General features: G+C 38.7%; 1 protein-coding gene across 3 annotated transcripts in view; it reads right to left on the minus strand.

The window, feature by feature from the left end:
* LOC8068588 (tyrosine--tRNA ligase 1, cytoplasmic) overlaps window positions 1-5,167 on the minus strand; it is a 30,107-nt gene extending 24,940 nt beyond the window's left edge. For all 3 annotated transcript variants that reach the window (XR_002452145.1, XM_002454251.2, XM_021458945.1), the window contains exons 1-5: window positions 4,400-5,167; window positions 3,962-4,076; window positions 3,714-3,873; window positions 1,708-1,991; window positions 1,489-1,585 (exon numbers count right to left, since the gene is read on the minus strand). Coding sequence is in view for 2 of the 3 variants with exons in the window: in XM_002454251.2 (XP_002454296.2) it covers window positions 1,489-1,585; window positions 1,708-1,991; window positions 3,714-3,873; window positions 3,962-3,999 (579 nt within the window). In the remaining variant the exon portion in view is untranslated. The remainder of the gene's footprint in view (window positions 1-1,488; window positions 1,586-1,707; window positions 1,992-3,713; window positions 3,874-3,961; window positions 4,077-4,399) is intronic.

A 19,690-nucleotide genomic window follows, 5' to 3' on the forward strand; every position in this document is an offset into this window, starting at 1 on the left:
GCTTCTTTTTTCACTTTCTTTGCCATTGCAACAGCAAGGGAGCAAGGATACTTAGCAACTCATGGACAGGCTGAAGCGTAGCTTTCTGATCAATGACAACTGGTTTTGGCACGTCCACTTCTCAGTATAGTATGATGTTTTAGAGAACAGTCTCAATAGCCTTCTGGGTGGCAACTTGTCTGACTGCATTTTATTCAGGAGCATGATGCATATGTACAGTCTATTTATTTTCTGGATTCCAAACGTAAACCCAATGTTGCTGCTTGCTAAGACCATTAATTAATGAGAATTATCATTTTACTGTATGTGATAGAACCAATTTGTTAATCATGTATAAACAGAAGATTTGCCGCATTATTGCATTCCTTGATACCTGTTGTGATTTGATTTCTTGGAAGCTTTGGTGTAGAAAACAAACTAAAGTTTGAGTTTTTCTTTTTATTCCTTTGTTATAAAAAAATCATTTATGTAAGCATGTGCGGTCCCACTGTGTGCTTGTGATATTTTTTTGTTTTTAAGTTATATAACTTTGTTAAAATATGTTCCATATAGTCAAATAGCTTTGGACTTAACCTGTTGCCTTAGCACAGGTACATGGAGCACTTGATAAAGAGGATCTGATTATGATAGGTGAGGGGAACAATGACATAGAGGAGCAGATTTTCATAAAAAAAAATCAGGTGCACTTATTTGCTATCCTGAATTTTCACTTGCTCCCATAAATATTTCCCTGCATATTTATTATGGAGGAGCACTGTTCATTTTGATATAATTAAAAATTTTGGTTATACAAATTTTACTTTTTTTGTATTTTACTGTAGTGTTAGCATAAGCTTTGGTTTATTTTTAGTTTTATAATTTCTTTTTTCTAGATGTCACCGTAGCATTAGCACAGGCAATATACTAGTAGTGGTTAGAATATGATGGAGCAGGTATGACCACCAGCTCTATAAGTAGAGTGGTGTGAGGACCTTGTATCCCAAGTTTTGCACTTTCAGATTCAATCCAAGCGGCCTAGTGCCAAGCTGCCCTCTGGCAGCCCCCAAAAAACTGGTCTACTTGTGTTTACCCAGCCAACTTTTTTTTGTATAAAGGGTACTTTTACATTATTGGAAGCAGAACAAAAGCATACTCCCTCAAGGTTGGTAAAAAAGTCGTTTTGGACAAGATTTGGGTCAAACATTGGGAATATAAATCATGAATAACTTTTTAGTTGTTGAGTTTGGAAATGTGAAAACCATATGAATAGATTTGTCTTGAAATATACTTTCATAAAAGTATACATATATCAGTTTTTAATAAATATTTTTATAGAAATATGAAGTCAAAGCTATGCTTTGGAGACCGTGTCATTGTCCAAAACGACTTCTTTTACCAAACTGGAGGGAGTATAAGGTTGATAGAGCTATTATAAATTAGCTGAATTTAAAGCTAAGAATAGATATTCATTATGTAGCATCAAATCGTGATTATAGCACAAGAAACAACCTTCTGGACTAAGATGACCGCAATTTGTAAGCAAGGATAAAACAATTCTGCACCAGACAATATTTCTGGTCCAAATGATTCCAGATCCACACGACACCTGCTCAGTATACAAGAATGAAGTATGAAGTGACTTGCTAACATAGAAAAACAGTGAATGTATCTATGCAATGGTCAAGTTCAATGATTACTCATTCAGAAGATTATAAACAAGGAGAATACCTTGCCATTTGATCCACTGTGCTTTTTGTCGAGATATCCAAGGCAAGTGGCCAGTAATCAGATGGATGATGATTCAATTCATCTGATAACCACACAGGCTGAACTCTCTCAAGGTCCATACCAGCTGCTCTCCACATCTCAATATTGTAGGAACCAATGGTCCGCACCTGATCAAGATTGTACGATCCAGACTTATAGCATACAGCAAATAAATCAGCCATCAAAATTTTAACTGTGCACCCAGCTTTGACAATCTTATTTACATAGATTGTCTTCATGATTCCCTGCAAGATGAGAAATTGAGGCATAAAATCATTAGCAATTGCAGATATTGTATAACAAGGCTGGAACATACTGGACAAAAGCACTAATTGTTATGTTAGAATATTATTATCCTTGTTCGCTTGAGCTTATCAGCTGAATCTGTCAGCCATTCAGCAGTGTTTTTCTCTCACAACAAATCAGCCAGCAGTACTTTCTACCATGGTTTATCAGCCAAACGAGAGTCAGAAACTCAAAATAGGCCTGGTCAGCTGACCCTTTTTCTCCTTGGCCAGCAAGTTTCCTTAGTTTGGTCAATAAATTTTATTAGCTAGCAAGTAGTTCAAGTGAAGTCAAAGAAAATTCTTGGGTTGTAAGAAAGCCACTATAGCTGTTAACTATAGCCCCTTTTCAGCCATAAATAAGAGGTGAAGGCACCAGCTAGCTGCAGCTCATAGCAGCCCAAAACTAGCCTCCTTCATTGTCACTCACAAGTAGTGCAGCAGCAGCAGTGTACCGTATACCACTATAACAATCCAACACTAGTAAAAAGCTACATTGACACCAGCATAATGGGCTGAACAGGGCCATACATGGAAGATGCAGTACCAATAGAAACTTTCTCATCCATGAACTGTACCATCAGTTCAAGAATCATTTCCTCTTGGAAAACTAATAACAAAGAGCCTGGTTTTTTTTGACAAGGTCAACAAAGAGCCTGTTTCATTGGGTTCCAAAACATGCCCAACCAAAATCATGGTAAGCCAAAACTTAGGCTTGTCAATAACAAAACTTGCCAAAAATAGGGCAAAAATGGTTGGCATGCATTTCAACAAGCACTTTCCACTCATGTGAGATTAAAGAAATTTCTAGAGATTTGCCATGATTTTGGCCATAAAATTTGGTGTGCCAATTTTTCGGCAGCAAGCCAATTGATAGCCCCAACCAAAATCATGGTAAGCCAAGACTTAGGCTTGTCAATAGCAAAACTTGCCAAAATTAGGGCAAAAAAGGTCGGCATGCACTTCAACGAGCACTTTTCTCTCATGTGAGATTAAGGAAATTTTAGAGATTTGCCATGATTTTAGCCATAAACGTTGTTGTGCCAATTTTTTGGCAACAAACCAATTGGTAGCCAAAATTTTTAGGCATACCTTAATTTTGGTTGGCCAAGGTTTGGAACCCATCCAAGCAGGCCCAAAAACTGGGCACCCATATGGTTAGTTTTTCAATACTTATCTGAGTCCAGCTCGACCAGAACTCATTAAAGCAATCATATTAGAGTGGAACTTTTTTAGTCTTACTAGTATTTCTGTAAAATCCATCCGATTTTGCCCCCAAAACTTGTTTGGCTCATCAAATTTCAACAGCCAAAGTTGCATCAAGTTGGCACTTGGACTGCAGATTGCACAAAGGATGACCCTTGCGTTGGCTGTTGATCATTCTCTATATCTGTGTGGCACGAATGTAATCTTGTGAAAAGGAAGGGTGTTGGGATGGGTTTGTAATCAGACGTTCAGAACATCTTCTATACCCTTATATAAGGACACACAAGAAATCTGTGTTTGAGATTTAAAAAGAAAAATCAAAGGATGGCCCTGTGGTTTTAAGTAAAAGAAGAAAAGGTCTTCAACGCATAGGTTGAAATTTATTTAAGAAACTATGGTGACCCAAAATATTACTTATCAATTACTACATGTTCAATAGGAAAAACTGAGAACACGACAGCAATAGCTTTGCCATACCTCATCTATGCTCATCTTGGGGGATGGCTCAAACCAAACATAACAAACAGGGGTGGTCTTCCTCTTCAGAAGAAACCAAAGTTCAACCTCACGGATACATTCGTCCCCAGTGTTTGTCAGGACTGTGAACCTATCAACCAAACTCATCCCCCTTGTATGCCTAATTAATAAGAACAAAGATCAGGTTGACATAATACCACAGTAACTCTTGGAACAACATCAAGCGTTTGAACCAGGCATATGGTTACCTGTAAAGGTCCATGGCAGAAACAGCTGAATTATCCATGCCTATTTTTTTATTGATCTGTGTAGATCAGTTCAAGCTACAAAAAATAGCAGGATCTGGGTTTGGGAAACATAAACCTACAAAAGATGCAATTTTTTATAAGACAAAGATTGCAATTTGAAACATAGTCACATGACCAACCATGCTACAGTTAACAGAATAGGTAAAGCTATGCCTATTTCTTTATTGATCTGTGTAGCTCAGTTCAAACTACAAACAATAGCAGGATCTGAGTTTGGGATAGATAAACCTACAAAGATGCAATTTTTTTTATAAGACAGAGATTGCAATTTGAAACATAATCACACGACCAAACAATGGTACATTTAACAGAAATAACTAAAGCAGACCATAGTTTGAAATTGAAACCACAGACAATGGTGATGAATTCAAATATTACATGAAAGATGAAGAACAACGAGGCAGTCGTTTCGCGTGGTTAAAAAGCCAAACCAAACTTCAAGTTCACGAGCTGGAAAAATCCGGGCTTGTTCGGTTAATCCCCTCCCGATGGGAGGAGACAAACCTTCTAATATATGTGGCTCCCGGTGAAAAAGGAATTAAATTTATGGGATCAAGGACTCGGCTGGTAATTACAGTCCGAATCATATACAAGTACTAGAGTCCTACTAGAGTCCCCTCTCTAAAAACATGTCATTTGAGTGATTTGGATGCTCCTCCAATCCCATCACGAATAAGAATATTTTTTCAGCCCCCAATACTCTAGCTCCCTCAAACCACACCCTCAAGACCACACCCTCAAGGATGAGAAAACCAGCACTCCTTCGATACCCAGCCGGCCGTTTTCGGCGAAGGCGGATCTGGCTGAGAGAGATAGTTGAGGAGATGGCAGCGGTGGCTCTGGACGTCGTCCTCCAACGCGAGCCGCCGGCTATTGCGTCCTCTTCGGGAGAGGAGGAGGAGAGGCGGGGTGCCGGTAGGGGAGAGGATGCACGGCGCCGGTGGAGGAGGGGCTACGGTAGAGAATGGGGGCTATTGCGTTATTTGCCTGATTGGGGACTAAATATTGGAAAAACGGAAATGCTGGGGTTACGCCGTGTGATGGGATTTTAATCCATCGGACGGCGCCTTTGGTGGGCCGCGACGCCGGCCGAACGGCCCATGCATAAGGATTGCAATCCACATGTGTTGGGTGGGTTGGAGAAACTTGAACTAAATTTCATCTCAATTCACTCCAACATATATAGATTGAAGTAAATTCTGTTACAAAACATGTTGCCAGCGGTTGGGACCTTTCCCTCTCTGTCTCTCATGATCAATATAGTAGATGAAAGTAGAAGAATAAGTAGACACAAGATAGGAAGACTATTCTTTATTCCTCTGAATATTGGTGATTACAACATAGAGCTCCTACATATATATAGTCTTGCCAAGGCCTAAGAGTTTTGGTAAGAGCCACATACAAACAGACTAGGATTAGAATTCCTCCTTCTCCTTTCCTTCTAGGATCAAGTCCATATATTTTACAACACTCCCCCTTGGGCGATTACCACAATATGCACATGTCTCATTAAAAACTCCATCCGAAAACCCAATGGGAAAAAACGGTTCTTGGAGAAAAGAGTACATCGCATCCGTTAATTGTATTGCACATGTTGTAGGAAAAAAAGAGTACAACATTTAACCTTCGTGGTTATATATTCTTCACAATATTGTATTCTTCATGAATAGATATTTATGTTCATGATCTATGCATAAACTTCAATGTTTTAGCAAATATGATCTACTAGATCTTTGTAATTCTAGTGGTTTACCTTTAAGATATATTCAATGAAAATATGCTCCCCCTCATAATGCCAAATTGAACTTTATTGTTTAAATCACACTGTTCACAAATGTGTGCTTAATTAATGGTATGCAGTACCACAATACTATATCTTTCAAAAAGTTGGCTCATAATTCTTCTATGAATTATATGGGTATAAACAAGAGCAATACACATATTAGTTGTGTAAAACAAACATAAATTATCCTTCAGGGTAATAAATCCTTTCAAAGGGTTATGGGGTAAATAACTTACAATATCCAATATCTTCTAGATATTACATCAAACTTGTAATTCTTGTTTAGTAGATTTTAAATAAATATTCTACAAATCTTTGGGATTTTGATTATACCACTAAACAATAAAATCCAGTCTTGCATTTGGTATTTAGGGGATAATTCAATTACCAAAATCACCATTATTCTTATACCTTCTATGGTATTTAGAAGATATCAAAACTTTATTGCTAGCTTTACAATATACACTTTCTGAGTGTTTGTATGATATCTTCATGATATTTATAATTCCTCATTTTATTTCTTCTCGGGTCTACATTCACTTCGGGGATTAATGGTGCTTATTAAGAATCAACTAGTAAATCCTTCATGGATTAAATCTTTCAAGGATGTTCTCATTCTTAGCGAATAATATTTCTCTTCTATGATATATATTCTCTACTACATGAGAGATTATTACGTGATATACACAATGAAATAGTGATATTCATTACAAGGTCATTCAATGACTCTTTTCCTTCTAGGATATGCTCTTCTTGAGACTTCAATATTCATACAGGAATATGTATTCTTAGATTTCTTAATACTTAGTATGAGATTAATTTTTATATGTTGCGATTTCTTTTCTTCAGGAACTATATGGATTTTCTGAATCCACTTACTAACTGCATATTTCATATTTATTCATTTTATTTGCCAGAGATAATGCAGAACATTTATTTCTTAGTAGGAGATTCAACCTCAATTGCTTGCTTTATTGACCCAATATAATCGCTTCAAGCGACTTTGCCATGGACTTTATTTTCTGGATCTGAGTTCTCATAAGAGAAACATTTGCAATTATAGAGGTAGCGTTGTCGACAACTATTATTTTCTCTCAATACTCTCACAATGTGAGATTATCCTATCTCTTTGTCATTTTCTAAACAAGAGATAATTTATTGTTCCGCATACCAACACTATGATGCACGCGCTTAGTGTGTTGGATTTCATCTTCATGAGGTGCCTAACCTTCTTCATGAGGTGTCCTCTTCATGAGAATGGAGGATGAAGGAGTTTATTCTTATTTCATTTAACAAGTATAGACTAAACTAGAACCCACAGGCGTCCCCGTAGATTTTAGCTTCATAGTATACACATTTAGTTTACTACAAGTAAACATAACTTCTTGTTTATAACCTCAAATTACTCCTCTTATTATCAAAAATATCTGGCATATGCTCTGCTTCATGCTTCACAAGAGCATTAGTCAAACTATTGTTTGATTTAGTGTGTGATACTATTCCTGCTTCAAGCTCTCTTAAGATCATTTTTCTTCCATGAAAATAATATTTTGCATTCAACATAGGCTTTCTCTCCCCCTAATGCCAATATTAGATCTTTAATAGCATACTTCAAAAGAAATCCCCTATGATGGGTTTAAAATAATTCAAATTCATGTATCTCCAACTACAAGTGGAGGCCCATTCATATATGCTATGATAAAATTTTATATGAAATATTCACGCACATATTTAAATATGGGGGTTATTATGCATTATATGCAGCGAGCTAGAATTCATAAAGTGCACTTAAGAATGTTCATATTCCTACGAAATCAAGGATGTTCTCCCCCTGATTTGCACATATCATAGTTTATAAAACTATTTTATTATCTAGCTTCTTTATTCTTTAGCCTAAAAAATTGATCCAAGTACTCATACATAAAAAATGGACCATACATTTTAAATGTATAAAATACGCAACATTCGAATTTACATAGAATTTCTTCAAGAATTTTCTAATTGCCATTAATGCAATATCCTCAAATGCCTTTTCTTAATAAATCCCAAATCGTTTAAGCGTGTTATCCACCATATTAATTCCACAATAATTCATCCCTTCAAATTGGGTTACTTCTCCATTTAGCTAATTTCAGATTAACTCACTCCCCTGACCTTAAGCCGCATAGCCATAGACCAAAATATTGCCTATGTATGCAACACATGAAAAGCAAAATATTTCTTAGTTCAAAGGGAACTATATAGACATAGCGTACTAGCTAGCCAATCTAATTATGGGAAGAGTGCAAGGTAGCTACTAGCTACAAATTTAGCTTCTTCTATGCTAATATCCATGCAGGAGTGGAGATACTTGCAGCTCGACGGGAGCACAACATAGTAATACACATCCAAGTGTAACGTGGAATGTTGATATTCAATCCAACATAATAGATAACAACAAAATGCAAAGCTATAGGCTTACATACAATTAGTGCAATGTAGAGAAAATTAACATGGCTGGAAAAGTCACGACTAGAACTTCAAGTCCTTATACATGCACTAAAAGATAGATTTAGGAAGGCTATGCCTACTAAATATATATTATCCATATTTTCTTATGCCTTTACTTGAAATTCCTCCCCCTTTTCATGCCATAATTACTTCAAGTAGTAATATGCTTTATGCATCATCTATGATTAATCATTTCAAATGTTCCATAGAATTTAATCATACTTCTAGTATTCAATGGTTGTGGCATGAAATACACATGTCGCGTGTACTATTCAATGTAGAGCAACATATTTGGGGTAGGACATAAACTTCTAGTTTTTTTTGAACTAAAGTATTGGATACTTAGTTTATGGATTATACAATTTCTTGGCTAGATTGATCCTTCCGAGATCAGTTCATATGCCAATATAGTCCAATCATTCATGTGCTTCTAGGAAATTCAATCTCCCTTCTACCTACATGGTAGTATTGCACAAAGAACGATAACCTTCGTGGTTAATAAGGCATATTTGTGGATAAAAATAATGCAAAACTTATTTACATAGGCAAAATAAGCAATTGTTTATATGTGAAACATATAATTTTAATTCATTCCGTGTAAGATTGACACATATATTACTGCAAGTAAGAATTGCAACTAAGAATATTAAATGCTTGATATTAGTCTTCAAGCTAATAAAATAACCATTAACTCTTCTACGAGTTTATATAATCCACTCAATTCAACAGGAATTAAAACTTAAAGCACTCTCACCACTAATACTTCTGGATAGTAATTTCAAAGACAAAACAAATATATAGGCATATAATTTAAGTTCTTCTTCTAGAGAAACCTTAAAAATTCATTACCCATTCTTGCATGTCTTAGCTTCTATGCTTGACATTTAGCATGTTCATGCATGCTTTACTTCATAATAGTAGTGATATGTAATAATGATCCTTCTAGGCTTGAAGCAAAATATCAAATATCCTATCGGCTTTGGTAATGTCAAAGGTGAACTTCTCTGGTTCTCTCTGACCAAAAGGATAAGATATCGGCTTTTTATTCTTAACCCACTCAGCCAAACCGATAACTGGTTCTTCATCATAATCAGAGTCTTCTACCTCATCAATGAATGACACCTTTTTGCCCCAATTCTTTCTAGGCTCAAAAACCCTAGTGTCCTGATCAGAGATTCTTTGTACAAGATGACTCAGGCTTTCAAACTCCTGAGAAGCATACTTGTTCTTGAGATGTGGCAATAACCCTTGAAAAGCCAGATCGGCAAGCTGCCGATCATCCACCACCAGGGTGTAGCACTTGTTCTTCACATCTCGTAGCCTTTGCACAAAGCTTTCTACCGATTCATCATTACATTGCCTCAATTTTACCAAATCGATAAGCTTCTTTTCATGGACTCCAGCAAAGAAGTACTTATGAAATTGTTTCTCTAGATCGGTCCAAGTAATAATAGAATTTGGTGGCAATGATATGAACCATATGAATGCTGATCCAGATAAAGATGATGAAAATCATTGAACTCTTAATTCATCTCTGCTAGCTACCTCTCTACATTGAATAATGAAGCGATTAACGTGCTCCATTGTCGATGTATCATCTTATCCAGAGAAATTAGTGAAATCTAGTACCTTGTATCGATTTGAGAGAGGAATGAAATCATATGCTGGAGGGTATGGCGTCCAATAAGAATAAGTATTAAATTTGGGTTTTATCCCGAACTGATCTCTCATGATTTCTGCTATCTTATCAGCCTAATAAGCATCAGCCTCCTGCCGATGAACTGGCTGAATTTCTATAGGAGGCACCTACTGATATGCTTCCACGTGTCTTTGTGGCACATGATCTCCAGCAATCACCATATTCGCCACTGCTTGTGGCCCTCCAACCTGCTGGACAGGGTTCATCGGCTGAGTTGCAGATGCCTAATTTTGGAAGCCAGCTTGTATATGACCTTGTTGAGTTCTTGCAACTTGATAGTTCTGCTGAACTATATGCTGAACAGGTAACTGTCCTGACCAACCATTATTAGAATTCATCTGCACAAAGCTTGCCGATGGTTTGTAACTTGCTGACGTTATTGGGTAACAATTAGCATAACCAGCTTGAGGCATGAACTGCATTATAGGTTGACTCATAGTAGGAGCTTTCTGTTGCATCGACAACAGGCTTGATGATGAACTTGTATTGGGTGCTTGAAACAAAGGCACCTAAAACCTTCTGAAATTGGTTGCACAGTATTCGATGTAGCATATTGAGGTACCTGAGTCATTGGTGAAACTAGAGCAGCCGATGATACAGGAGCTTTTCCTACTGCATCAAACACTTGAGGCAACCCAGAGCTGATGGCAGACAACTCCAGAGGCATACAGTATCCCTACCAATTAGTAGAAATCTAGTTGTTCTAAGACACAGGTCCTGACATAGCTGATGCTGATAGATCTATATTTAGTTGAACTTGTCCTCCTGAAAGCGTTGGATCTGATCTTATTGGCATAGATTGATCATTAGGTGAACCTACCGAAACAGGAGGAGAAGTAACTTCTGTACCCACAATGGCTGAAGGAGCCGATGGAGCATTGACCGATGCCAGTCCTGGTTGGTGATAAACTGGCCCAACGTAAAGTGGTGGTGCTTGTCTTTCTTTGAAAGTTTGAACCACAACATTGTAAACAGTATTGGACAACACATTGGAGTGGTTAATCAAAGCATGATTTATTGTAGAATTAACCATCTCTTGAAGTTTACAAGGATTGGAGTCAAAGGTAATATGCCGAGGCAACAACACATCTTGCTTCTGGATAACTTCTCTGCTCCTATTCAAGCTGAATGATTTCAGGCAGAGCTGCTTGTAATCCTCCATAGCCTTTTCCATAGCCTACCTCTACTCTTCCTTGAGATCTACTTCTGATATCATGATGACATTCTCTGTGTCGATCTCAAGATTCAGCATGTTGATCGTGTTGATATGTCCCACTAGGCGTGCCAAAAGATGTGTTGATGCAAAAGTGGATCTGCAAACACAAAAGGCTAATACCCTATATCCAAAGTGTGCCAGTCGATTTGACCCGTTAATCGACAAGGATGATAACTCGAGTACTTTGGTCGTGACAACAGAGATACGCTCGGAAGCCATGGCCAAGAGGTACTCACACAGTACTCGAGGATCGTCGAAGGTCACATTGAAGCGATGCAGCTCGTCGAATCGATGAGAACTCGTACAATGAAAAATATGAAAATTGATGAAGTCATCGAAAAAGTAAGTAGATGCAAATAGGAGTAAAAATTGGTTTGATATTAATTGATGTATATATTTTTTACATTGTCCCTCGGCCCATATTTATACCCTGATCCGAAGAAACATAACCAGACACAACTAGAACACCGAGTCCATATCTAAGGAAAAAACATAACTCTTACATGAGTCATACTCCAACAAATATAGAAAAGGAAAATGACACCTATCTACTTCCTTGCCCACCTTAATTACGATGAAACTTTCATCGGCTTCCGCTCCATCAGCATGCTTCCCGTTATCATAAGCTTCATTGGTTGTATTCTTCAAATCTTCCTTTGTCGACATCAACAATGACATCTCCGATCTAGTCAGCAACGCCTCTAAGTCTTAAGTCAAACGACAACCTTTCCATCGGTCACCACCACTCATCAGCAACAATCCTCATAGGCTGATCTTCATCGGCACCTTCTTATCAGCGTTATACAATAACTTTCCTTCTGCCGATTAGCCCACTCTGATCATTTTGACACATACCAAAAATGGTGTCAACACTAACCTAATTCTACTTTGCTCCTAGAGAGACTGCCTCGAACTGAAGAATTTATGAAGAACTTTGTTGTGGAGGTTTTAGGATATCTTCTTCCTCCTTTCTTTGGTGACAATGATGAACTTCTAGACATAGAGATTATAGACTTCTCTTCTTTTTTTCTATTTTTTTGACAAATGATCTCCTGCCTCTTACTTAGGATTTAGTGAACTTGGAGAAAAGATAAATCACAATCTTGGAGCATTTATTTGGAAACCTAACAATCTTTTTGGATCTTCTCCTAGTGTAGGAGATAGATTTTGTGGTGGAAAGGCATGTTTTTACGTACGCCCATGGTAGGAGCAGCAGGATATATGTGGGTGTAAGTGATCTTGATCTTGGGAGCATGACCATCCTCTCAACAAGGGTCTCATGGGTTGACCAAACTCACTACAAAACAAGCAGCTTATGAGCTGGTTTTCCTATTCTAGCAAGCATGTATATATGGCTGTGGTAGAAATTAAACCTCTCGTCATACAGGAACTCATCATGTAGCAAATTTTAAGTTTTTCAAAAGATAAATCTCTAGAACTCTAGTGTCACTAGGAACAATATAAATAGTAGATCAGACCTTCTCATATCATATTCGTCAATCACCTAGACTTAGATCAAGCATTTACAACCCACAAGTTTTAGGTTCAAAGAAAATCCTAGGTCAAAACAATCATTTCTAAAACTTAGGAGATTTCAAGGTTAAAAACTAGGTACTTAAAAAGGAATTATAGCAGAGCAACTATTCATCATTTCCATACCAAAATTTATCCTGAGTGCTCTTTATTTACAAACTGATTTAAGAAAACTAGATACACTCTAACTAACACAAACACAATAGAGAACAAATACTCAAGTCAATAAAGTAGACACAATATATATATGTCTCATGACCATAAATTATATAAGTGTGAACCTTCATGTGCTCACTATTTTTTCCTTTTTGAATTTGTTTATAAGAAGAAAACTTTCAGAGGGTAAGGATACTTACTTGGATACTGTAAGTGCATTCGCCCCCGGTGTGGGTTTTGATAATTAATGACAATCAAATTGGGAACTAACATGTCTATCAAGTGTAATCTACAGGTGTTAGTTTATTGATGGAATCAAACAAACACATTTGGTGAATCACAGCACCCCCAAAATTTCTTCTTTTGAGCGACGTTTCAACTCAAGAAGCTATCTAGTTTTATTTCTTGTTTGAGTTTTAGGAAACGCCGCACTATCAAGAGAGACATGAAACTGGTTGGCAAAGTGGGGATAAAAGTGCTCTCGTTGCTGGTGTCTTTCTTCGCGAAGTTAGCACACCGGAAGTTCTGGTCATCCAGACCGGAAGTTCCGTTAGCTGCCGGGTGACCGTCTCGCGTTTCAGCCTTCACTTCCGGTGGCTCACCGGAAGTCCTGGTACGGATCGGAAGTTCCGGTCCAGGACCGGAAGTCCCCGCTGGAGAGTTTCTGCGGACCGTCTCGCGTTTGAGCCTTCACTTCTGGTGGCTCACCGGAAGTTCTGGTACGGACCGGAAGTTCCGGTTCAGGACCGAAAGTCTGCGCTGTAAGTTTTCTGCGGAGCGTCTCGCGTTTCGTTTTTCACTTCCGGTCAGTGAGCGGAAGTTCCGGTGTGCCTGTGCTGGCACTTTCCGTTAGTCTTGAGTGAACCGGAAGTTCCGGTGCCCTCCTCTGTATATATCCTTATCTCCTTTCTAACCATTGAGAAAAAAAAAATCAGAACAACTCTCTAGCTGAGCCTTCCATCTTGTTTAGGCTGTGACTCACCTACTCTCTCTCCCCCTGTGTCTCAGAATCTCAATCCAGACTGTTTGAGCTAGGGAAGTGAGATTAGAGAGTGGGAGCATAGATCTACGACTTGAGCACTTGGTTTCCCCTTCTTGCAGGCTGGTTTTGTGTTTATTACTCTTGGGTTCTTTGAACCCTAGCCGGCTAGGCGTTCTTCGGGACAGCCCGTGTTGACTCACTTGTGAGGGCACTCCGAAGCGTTTGTAACTACTCTCTACTCTTAGTGGATATCTTAAGTTAACCTGTGTGGTTGCTTGAGAGAGGAGACCTTCGTGGTCAGACCTTAGTGGTCACCTCAACAACGAGGACGTAGGAACTCCTTTGTGGAGATTGCCGAACCTCGGATTAAATCTCTTGTCTTTCTGTGGTGGTGGCTTCGACCACCCTCTTGTCTTGTGAGCTGTTGTCTTTTCTTTTCTCCTCTTACTTCACAGGGTGATACTCTTGGATCCGCAACTAGGAGTAAAAAGGGAGTCGGTGAATTCAACACCAACTTCAACAATCTCCAGGAGTGTGTGGTGATACTGGATCTGAACTTCTCCTTGCCTTCTCTCAGTTTTTGCAGTAACTTTAGGTAACCGGAAGCTCAGGAAGTCTGCACCAGAAGTTCTGGTCAAGCCGACCGGAACTTCTGATCCAGACTACCGGAACTTCCGGTCTGGTTACTAACTTTCGCAAGTTCAAGTTTGTGAGTTTCAGATTCCTTCAAAAGGCCTATTCACCCCCCCTCTAGGCCAATTAGGTCCTTTCAGATACATGGGGGTGCTTTTCCCCAAGCTGAGTGTTGACATAGTTGTTTGATCTTGTAAAAGGTCCTTATTTGGTTTTGGTAATTAGATGACAACTTAGGTGGACTAATAGTGTTAATGTGAGACACATAGGAGATTAGTCCACAGGTGAATATGTGATAATGGAGGAGCTCATTGCATATGAGACATGACATGGAGTCATATGACCAAGGTGGAGAATATCAAGATGAGGCTTGGCTTGATAGACTGGTTGCAAGTGTGAAGGGCAAGTCGGAGGCTTTGAAGCGAGGGACTGCGTGTGATGATGAAGCTTGAGCAAGACTTGGCATTGATGGACCAAGGCAACGATGAAGAGCAAGTGAGGTCAAGATCGATGAATCAATACGGTCATGTGATGATATGAAGTGGATCATATCATTTGGTGATTGGTTGGTGCATGTGTTGCATCAACATCGGAATAGATAAAATAGAATGCGCAAGGCAAAGGTATAACCTTGGGCATTTCCTTTTCACTGGTCATAGGTGAGTAGAGAAGTTTATGACCGGATTTAGGATAGATGGCCATACTATCAAGAGGGGAAACTTGTTTGCATATCGGTCATCTAGTGCCACTTGAGCGATCTAACTTTGCATACGTGTTAGGATCAAGTAGCGTGGCAAGTTGAGAGGCTAACTCATTTGGGAAAATATTTATGAAATACTAACACACTTGCACATGGTGGTGTACACTAGGTGGTGTTAGCACTTTTTCAAAGGGGGTTGTGGTTGAAGAGGTAGAGAGGGGTTTGGGTTCCTCTCTCCCTCCTGTCGAGCTCTTTCATCAAGCCTCTTCATTAGCAGGTCCATCTTGGCAGCTAGCATGTCTACCTCCTTGAGCTGGTGTTTCCTCCACCTCTCTTGCGGGTCTGAGTTCTTTCTTCACTCAAACCTTGATTGGAGGCCATCTTTTCCACAATAGCAGTGGCTTGAGAGATATTAAGTGATAAGAATGCTCCTCTAGCGACAGCATCCATGGTTTCATGAGTACTGTTGTTGAGCCCGTCATAGAATGTCTACATGAGCAGCTAATTCTCCATCCCATGATGAGGACACTCAAGTATGTAGTCTTGAAAGCGTTGCCAAGCTTCTGGGACTGTCTCATCATATTGTTGCTAAAAGCTCGTTATCTTCCCACGGAGAGCATTGGTCTTGCCTGTGGGAAAGAACTTCTTTAGGAATTTGGTGGAACATAGTGCCCACGTAGTATTCTTCTCCTTGTTGGCATAGAACCACTGCTTCACTTTCCCCAAGAGTGAGAATGGGAAATGGCGAAGTAGTATAGCATCTCTAGGGACGTCCTTGATAGTGAAAGTGTTGCAGATCTCTAGAAAGTGTTGGAGATGAGCACTAGCATCTTCATGGGCCTTCCTGCAGAACTGGCTTGCTTGCACCATGTTGATTAGCACTGGCTTAAGCTCAAATGATCCATTAATGTCCATAGCTAGCCCAGTACAGATGTTGGCCGTAGTGGGAGTTGAGAACTCATGAAGTGACTTGTCAGCCATGGCTTCAAACTCTAGTGTCAAACTTTGAGTAGGTTGATCTTCTGACTCAGGAGGATTGGCAAGCTAAGATGTTGATGATGTTAATTGATTCCTTCTCAACTTAGCCTTCGTCTTCCTGATCAATGTCTCTAGATTATCAACGAAGTTATCTGGGAGATCAAACCTATTCATACATTACCCTACATATGATAAAAATAGACAAAAAGACAAGGGTAAAGCTGCATGAGTGAGATGGGTGGATGGTGCTCAATCCATGAACGGATGTAGTGATGCTCATTATCCTTTGATGCTTTCACCTTCCCCGGCAACAACGCCAAAAATGCTTGTTGACACTTCTTAACACAATTACTAAAAATAGACTTTTAAACCTATCCCTAGCAACGACGTCAAAGTTACTTAACATCACTTAAGCTAGGTTGTCATCCCTAACATGATGTAGAAGTGCTGGTATTAAATCTATATGCTTTTCTAGGAATAAATAAATAAATAAATAAATAAATAAAGACCCGTAAGCGCACAGATAATACCAATGTAGCATTTTAACCAGAAGTATTCTAGGTATCGTTATTTATATTTTTACCACTAGGAAGGGACTTGCAATGGATAATGAGCAATGAGCACTACATGTAATCAACCACCTTAACCATGTCTTTATCTATCTCTCATGTTGGGTAAGTGTCACATAAGATAAATATATGAATAGGAATAATAAGTGACAGATGATAAATAAGAATTCATAGCCATAAGATAAACATAATAATCATCTCAATTAGAGTACTCTAAGTCTATAGCACTAGCATGGTATTAGGACAGTCTACAAGAATAAATCTTAAGTATTCTAACTATACTATCAAAGCATACATTGATTAGTGCAAGTACACCTAGCATCATCACTAGAAAAGGTTATATCTATGCATAGTGATATTAGCAAGAAAGATCATGAACAAAGCAATCACTTCCCTATAATAATGGTGCTCTACGATCCTTATAATCGGGAGAAGGAATACAAATGACTCAACAGGACTGTCACTTCCGCGATCTACCTCAAGCTCTGGACTATAAGGGGTAATCGCAGATAAATACAGTCTAGGCACCTCGCCTACACAATATCTATCACTTACCCATCGGCGTAATGAGTAAGCACTATATGATCCTATGCATAAATATAATTCTAATCTAACTACGCTAAGCATATAATCAAAGTAGACTAAGAACAATATAATTGAGAACATAAGCAAACAGAATAACGTCAATTCTAATATATTCAAATAGATCAAAGACATATTCATAGTAGCAAGAACTAATGTAAATATAACAAAGAGAATAAGAGTTTACCAAGACCGGAAGATTAATCCAGACTCTAAGATTAACTTGACTCCAGCTAGATCTAATCTTATGTAGCTATGCTAAAGAACTATGGAGATCTAATTGAGATGGTGGCTAAGAATCCTATAGAGATAGATCCATTCGAGGGGCCCCTCTTTGTCTAATTCTTCTTCTCTTAATCTTCTCAGAGAATAATGAACTCCTCCCAGAGGGGTCAGGGTCTTTATTTATAGCCCCTAGGAATCACCACAGCCCTTGGACCAAAACGACTTAAACGTGCGCTTAAGATTAATCCTCAAAGTCGGTGGAAGCAGGATCCGCGAGGTTCACCATGATTGGCTGAGCCCTCCGGGCGGCCGCCCCTACCCTATGGTAGGTGGGACCCACCTTTCAGGTGGTGTCTTCCCGAGCCTTCTGGAGTATTCCTGAGTTGACATTTCATATGTTCTCTCTATGTAAATCTAACATGTGGACCTCCTTTTGTTCTTATGCTGATAACCCCCTACAGAAATAGATAAACACCAAAACTTGTGGAATTCTGTTAGTAACAAACCCTATAGCTAAATAATATTATGATTTTAATCCTTTCTCATGCTATGTTGACGGTTAAAAAGAGTACTTATCTACCGTCAATAAGGAGCTCCCCGGTTTGCAAAGTACTAGTGGCATAGGTTTGTGTGAACTTGCTCCTAGAATTGGTTAGGTGAGCTCTTGCTAAGATAGCACCTTGTTTTCTTGTTTAGGATCTTTTACAAGGTGCTAGAGAACTTAGATAGAGGGGTGTAGTCTTGGCTAGATAGATAGTTTTAATTCCATATTTGTTTTGGTTAGCCGACACAATAAGTCTTAGAAAAGACTATTCACCCTCCCTCTAGTCCACCATCTCGATCTTTTAATTGGTATCAGAGCTAGGTCTCTCATCTGTGGCCTTCACCGACCCGAGAGGATGGTGGCTTATGGGCTAGATATTGAGTGTCCATACTTTTTTTATGGCACACACTTTGCACAGTGGTGAAATTGGATGCAATGCCATTTTATGTTTATTTCTCCTCAAATGTGGTAGATGGTAGATGTAGGCTTTTCTCATGTGTTAGATGAAGATGATCTAACTCAAGCACAAGAGAAATGCCTAGATCTTGACATCCAAGCTACTGACATCATGTATAGATATTTGGACGATTACATATTCGGAGAGATTATTAACATGAAGACTGCCCATGAGATTTGGGTATTTATCAATGAGAAATATGAGACAATCTCCAATGATGTTGATGATGTGCAAAAGGTAGAGGCACATGAGGATGTTGAGCATGACCATGACATGGTGGTGGTGGAGGATTGCTCCACCTCATGGTCAAGTGATGATGACGATCGGTCTATCACAAGCTCACTTGATAAGATTGATGATGATGCCACAAGCGATGCAAATGATGATGCTACTCCTAGCACACTTGATGGTGAAGATGATGATTCATGCTCAAGCCATAATTGTGATGCTACTACAAGCTCATCCACTACACCACATAGCTTTATGTCTGTAAGTGCATTAAGCCACTTAATGTGTTTTGGATGATTGAATGATAACCATGATTAAAGGAACTAATGATCTTGCTAAGTGTGAAACAGGGAAAAGCTATCTCACAGTTATGTGATCCAAGTTTACAAAAGCCAAAATTATGTATTGTTGTATGAAGCAATCTAGTTCAAGCACAAAACAACAATGCAAATGGAATTATTGAAAGAGGCTTATTTATTGTGAAGATAGCTAACACTCATATGAAAGCAAAAATGAAAAGTATAAAATTGATTGGATGATTCAAAGCAACATATGACTTGAAGACTTGAGATGGTGAAGATAGCAAGGAAAGGCTTCGAGGTACTAAGCAAGGGTGAAGGGCAAGCGACGGCTTGACGACCGAAAAACCTAGCTCGGGTGAAGAAGGAATTACTTGCATTTAGTTGAGGTACTAATCAAGCTCTAAGGGTCATGTTGATGTGGAGGATCAAATCTACTATTGAAGTAGTTAATGGAAATGACTTGGTACATTTGGAGTCAAATCTATCTATTGAATGGAACCAAGTCATGTGCTCAAGATGGCTATGCTCAAGATGAAAACAAGTTTGACATGATGACATCCTCCGCTTATCAAGAATTGAAAGAAAGGCTTTG

This window comes from Sorghum bicolor, chromosome 4 (genome assembly GCF_000003195.3).
Source record: "Sorghum bicolor cultivar BTx623 chromosome 4, Sorghum_bicolor_NCBIv3, whole genome shotgun sequence".
Lineage (NCBI taxonomy): Eukaryota > Viridiplantae > Streptophyta > Magnoliopsida > Poales > Poaceae > Sorghum > Sorghum bicolor.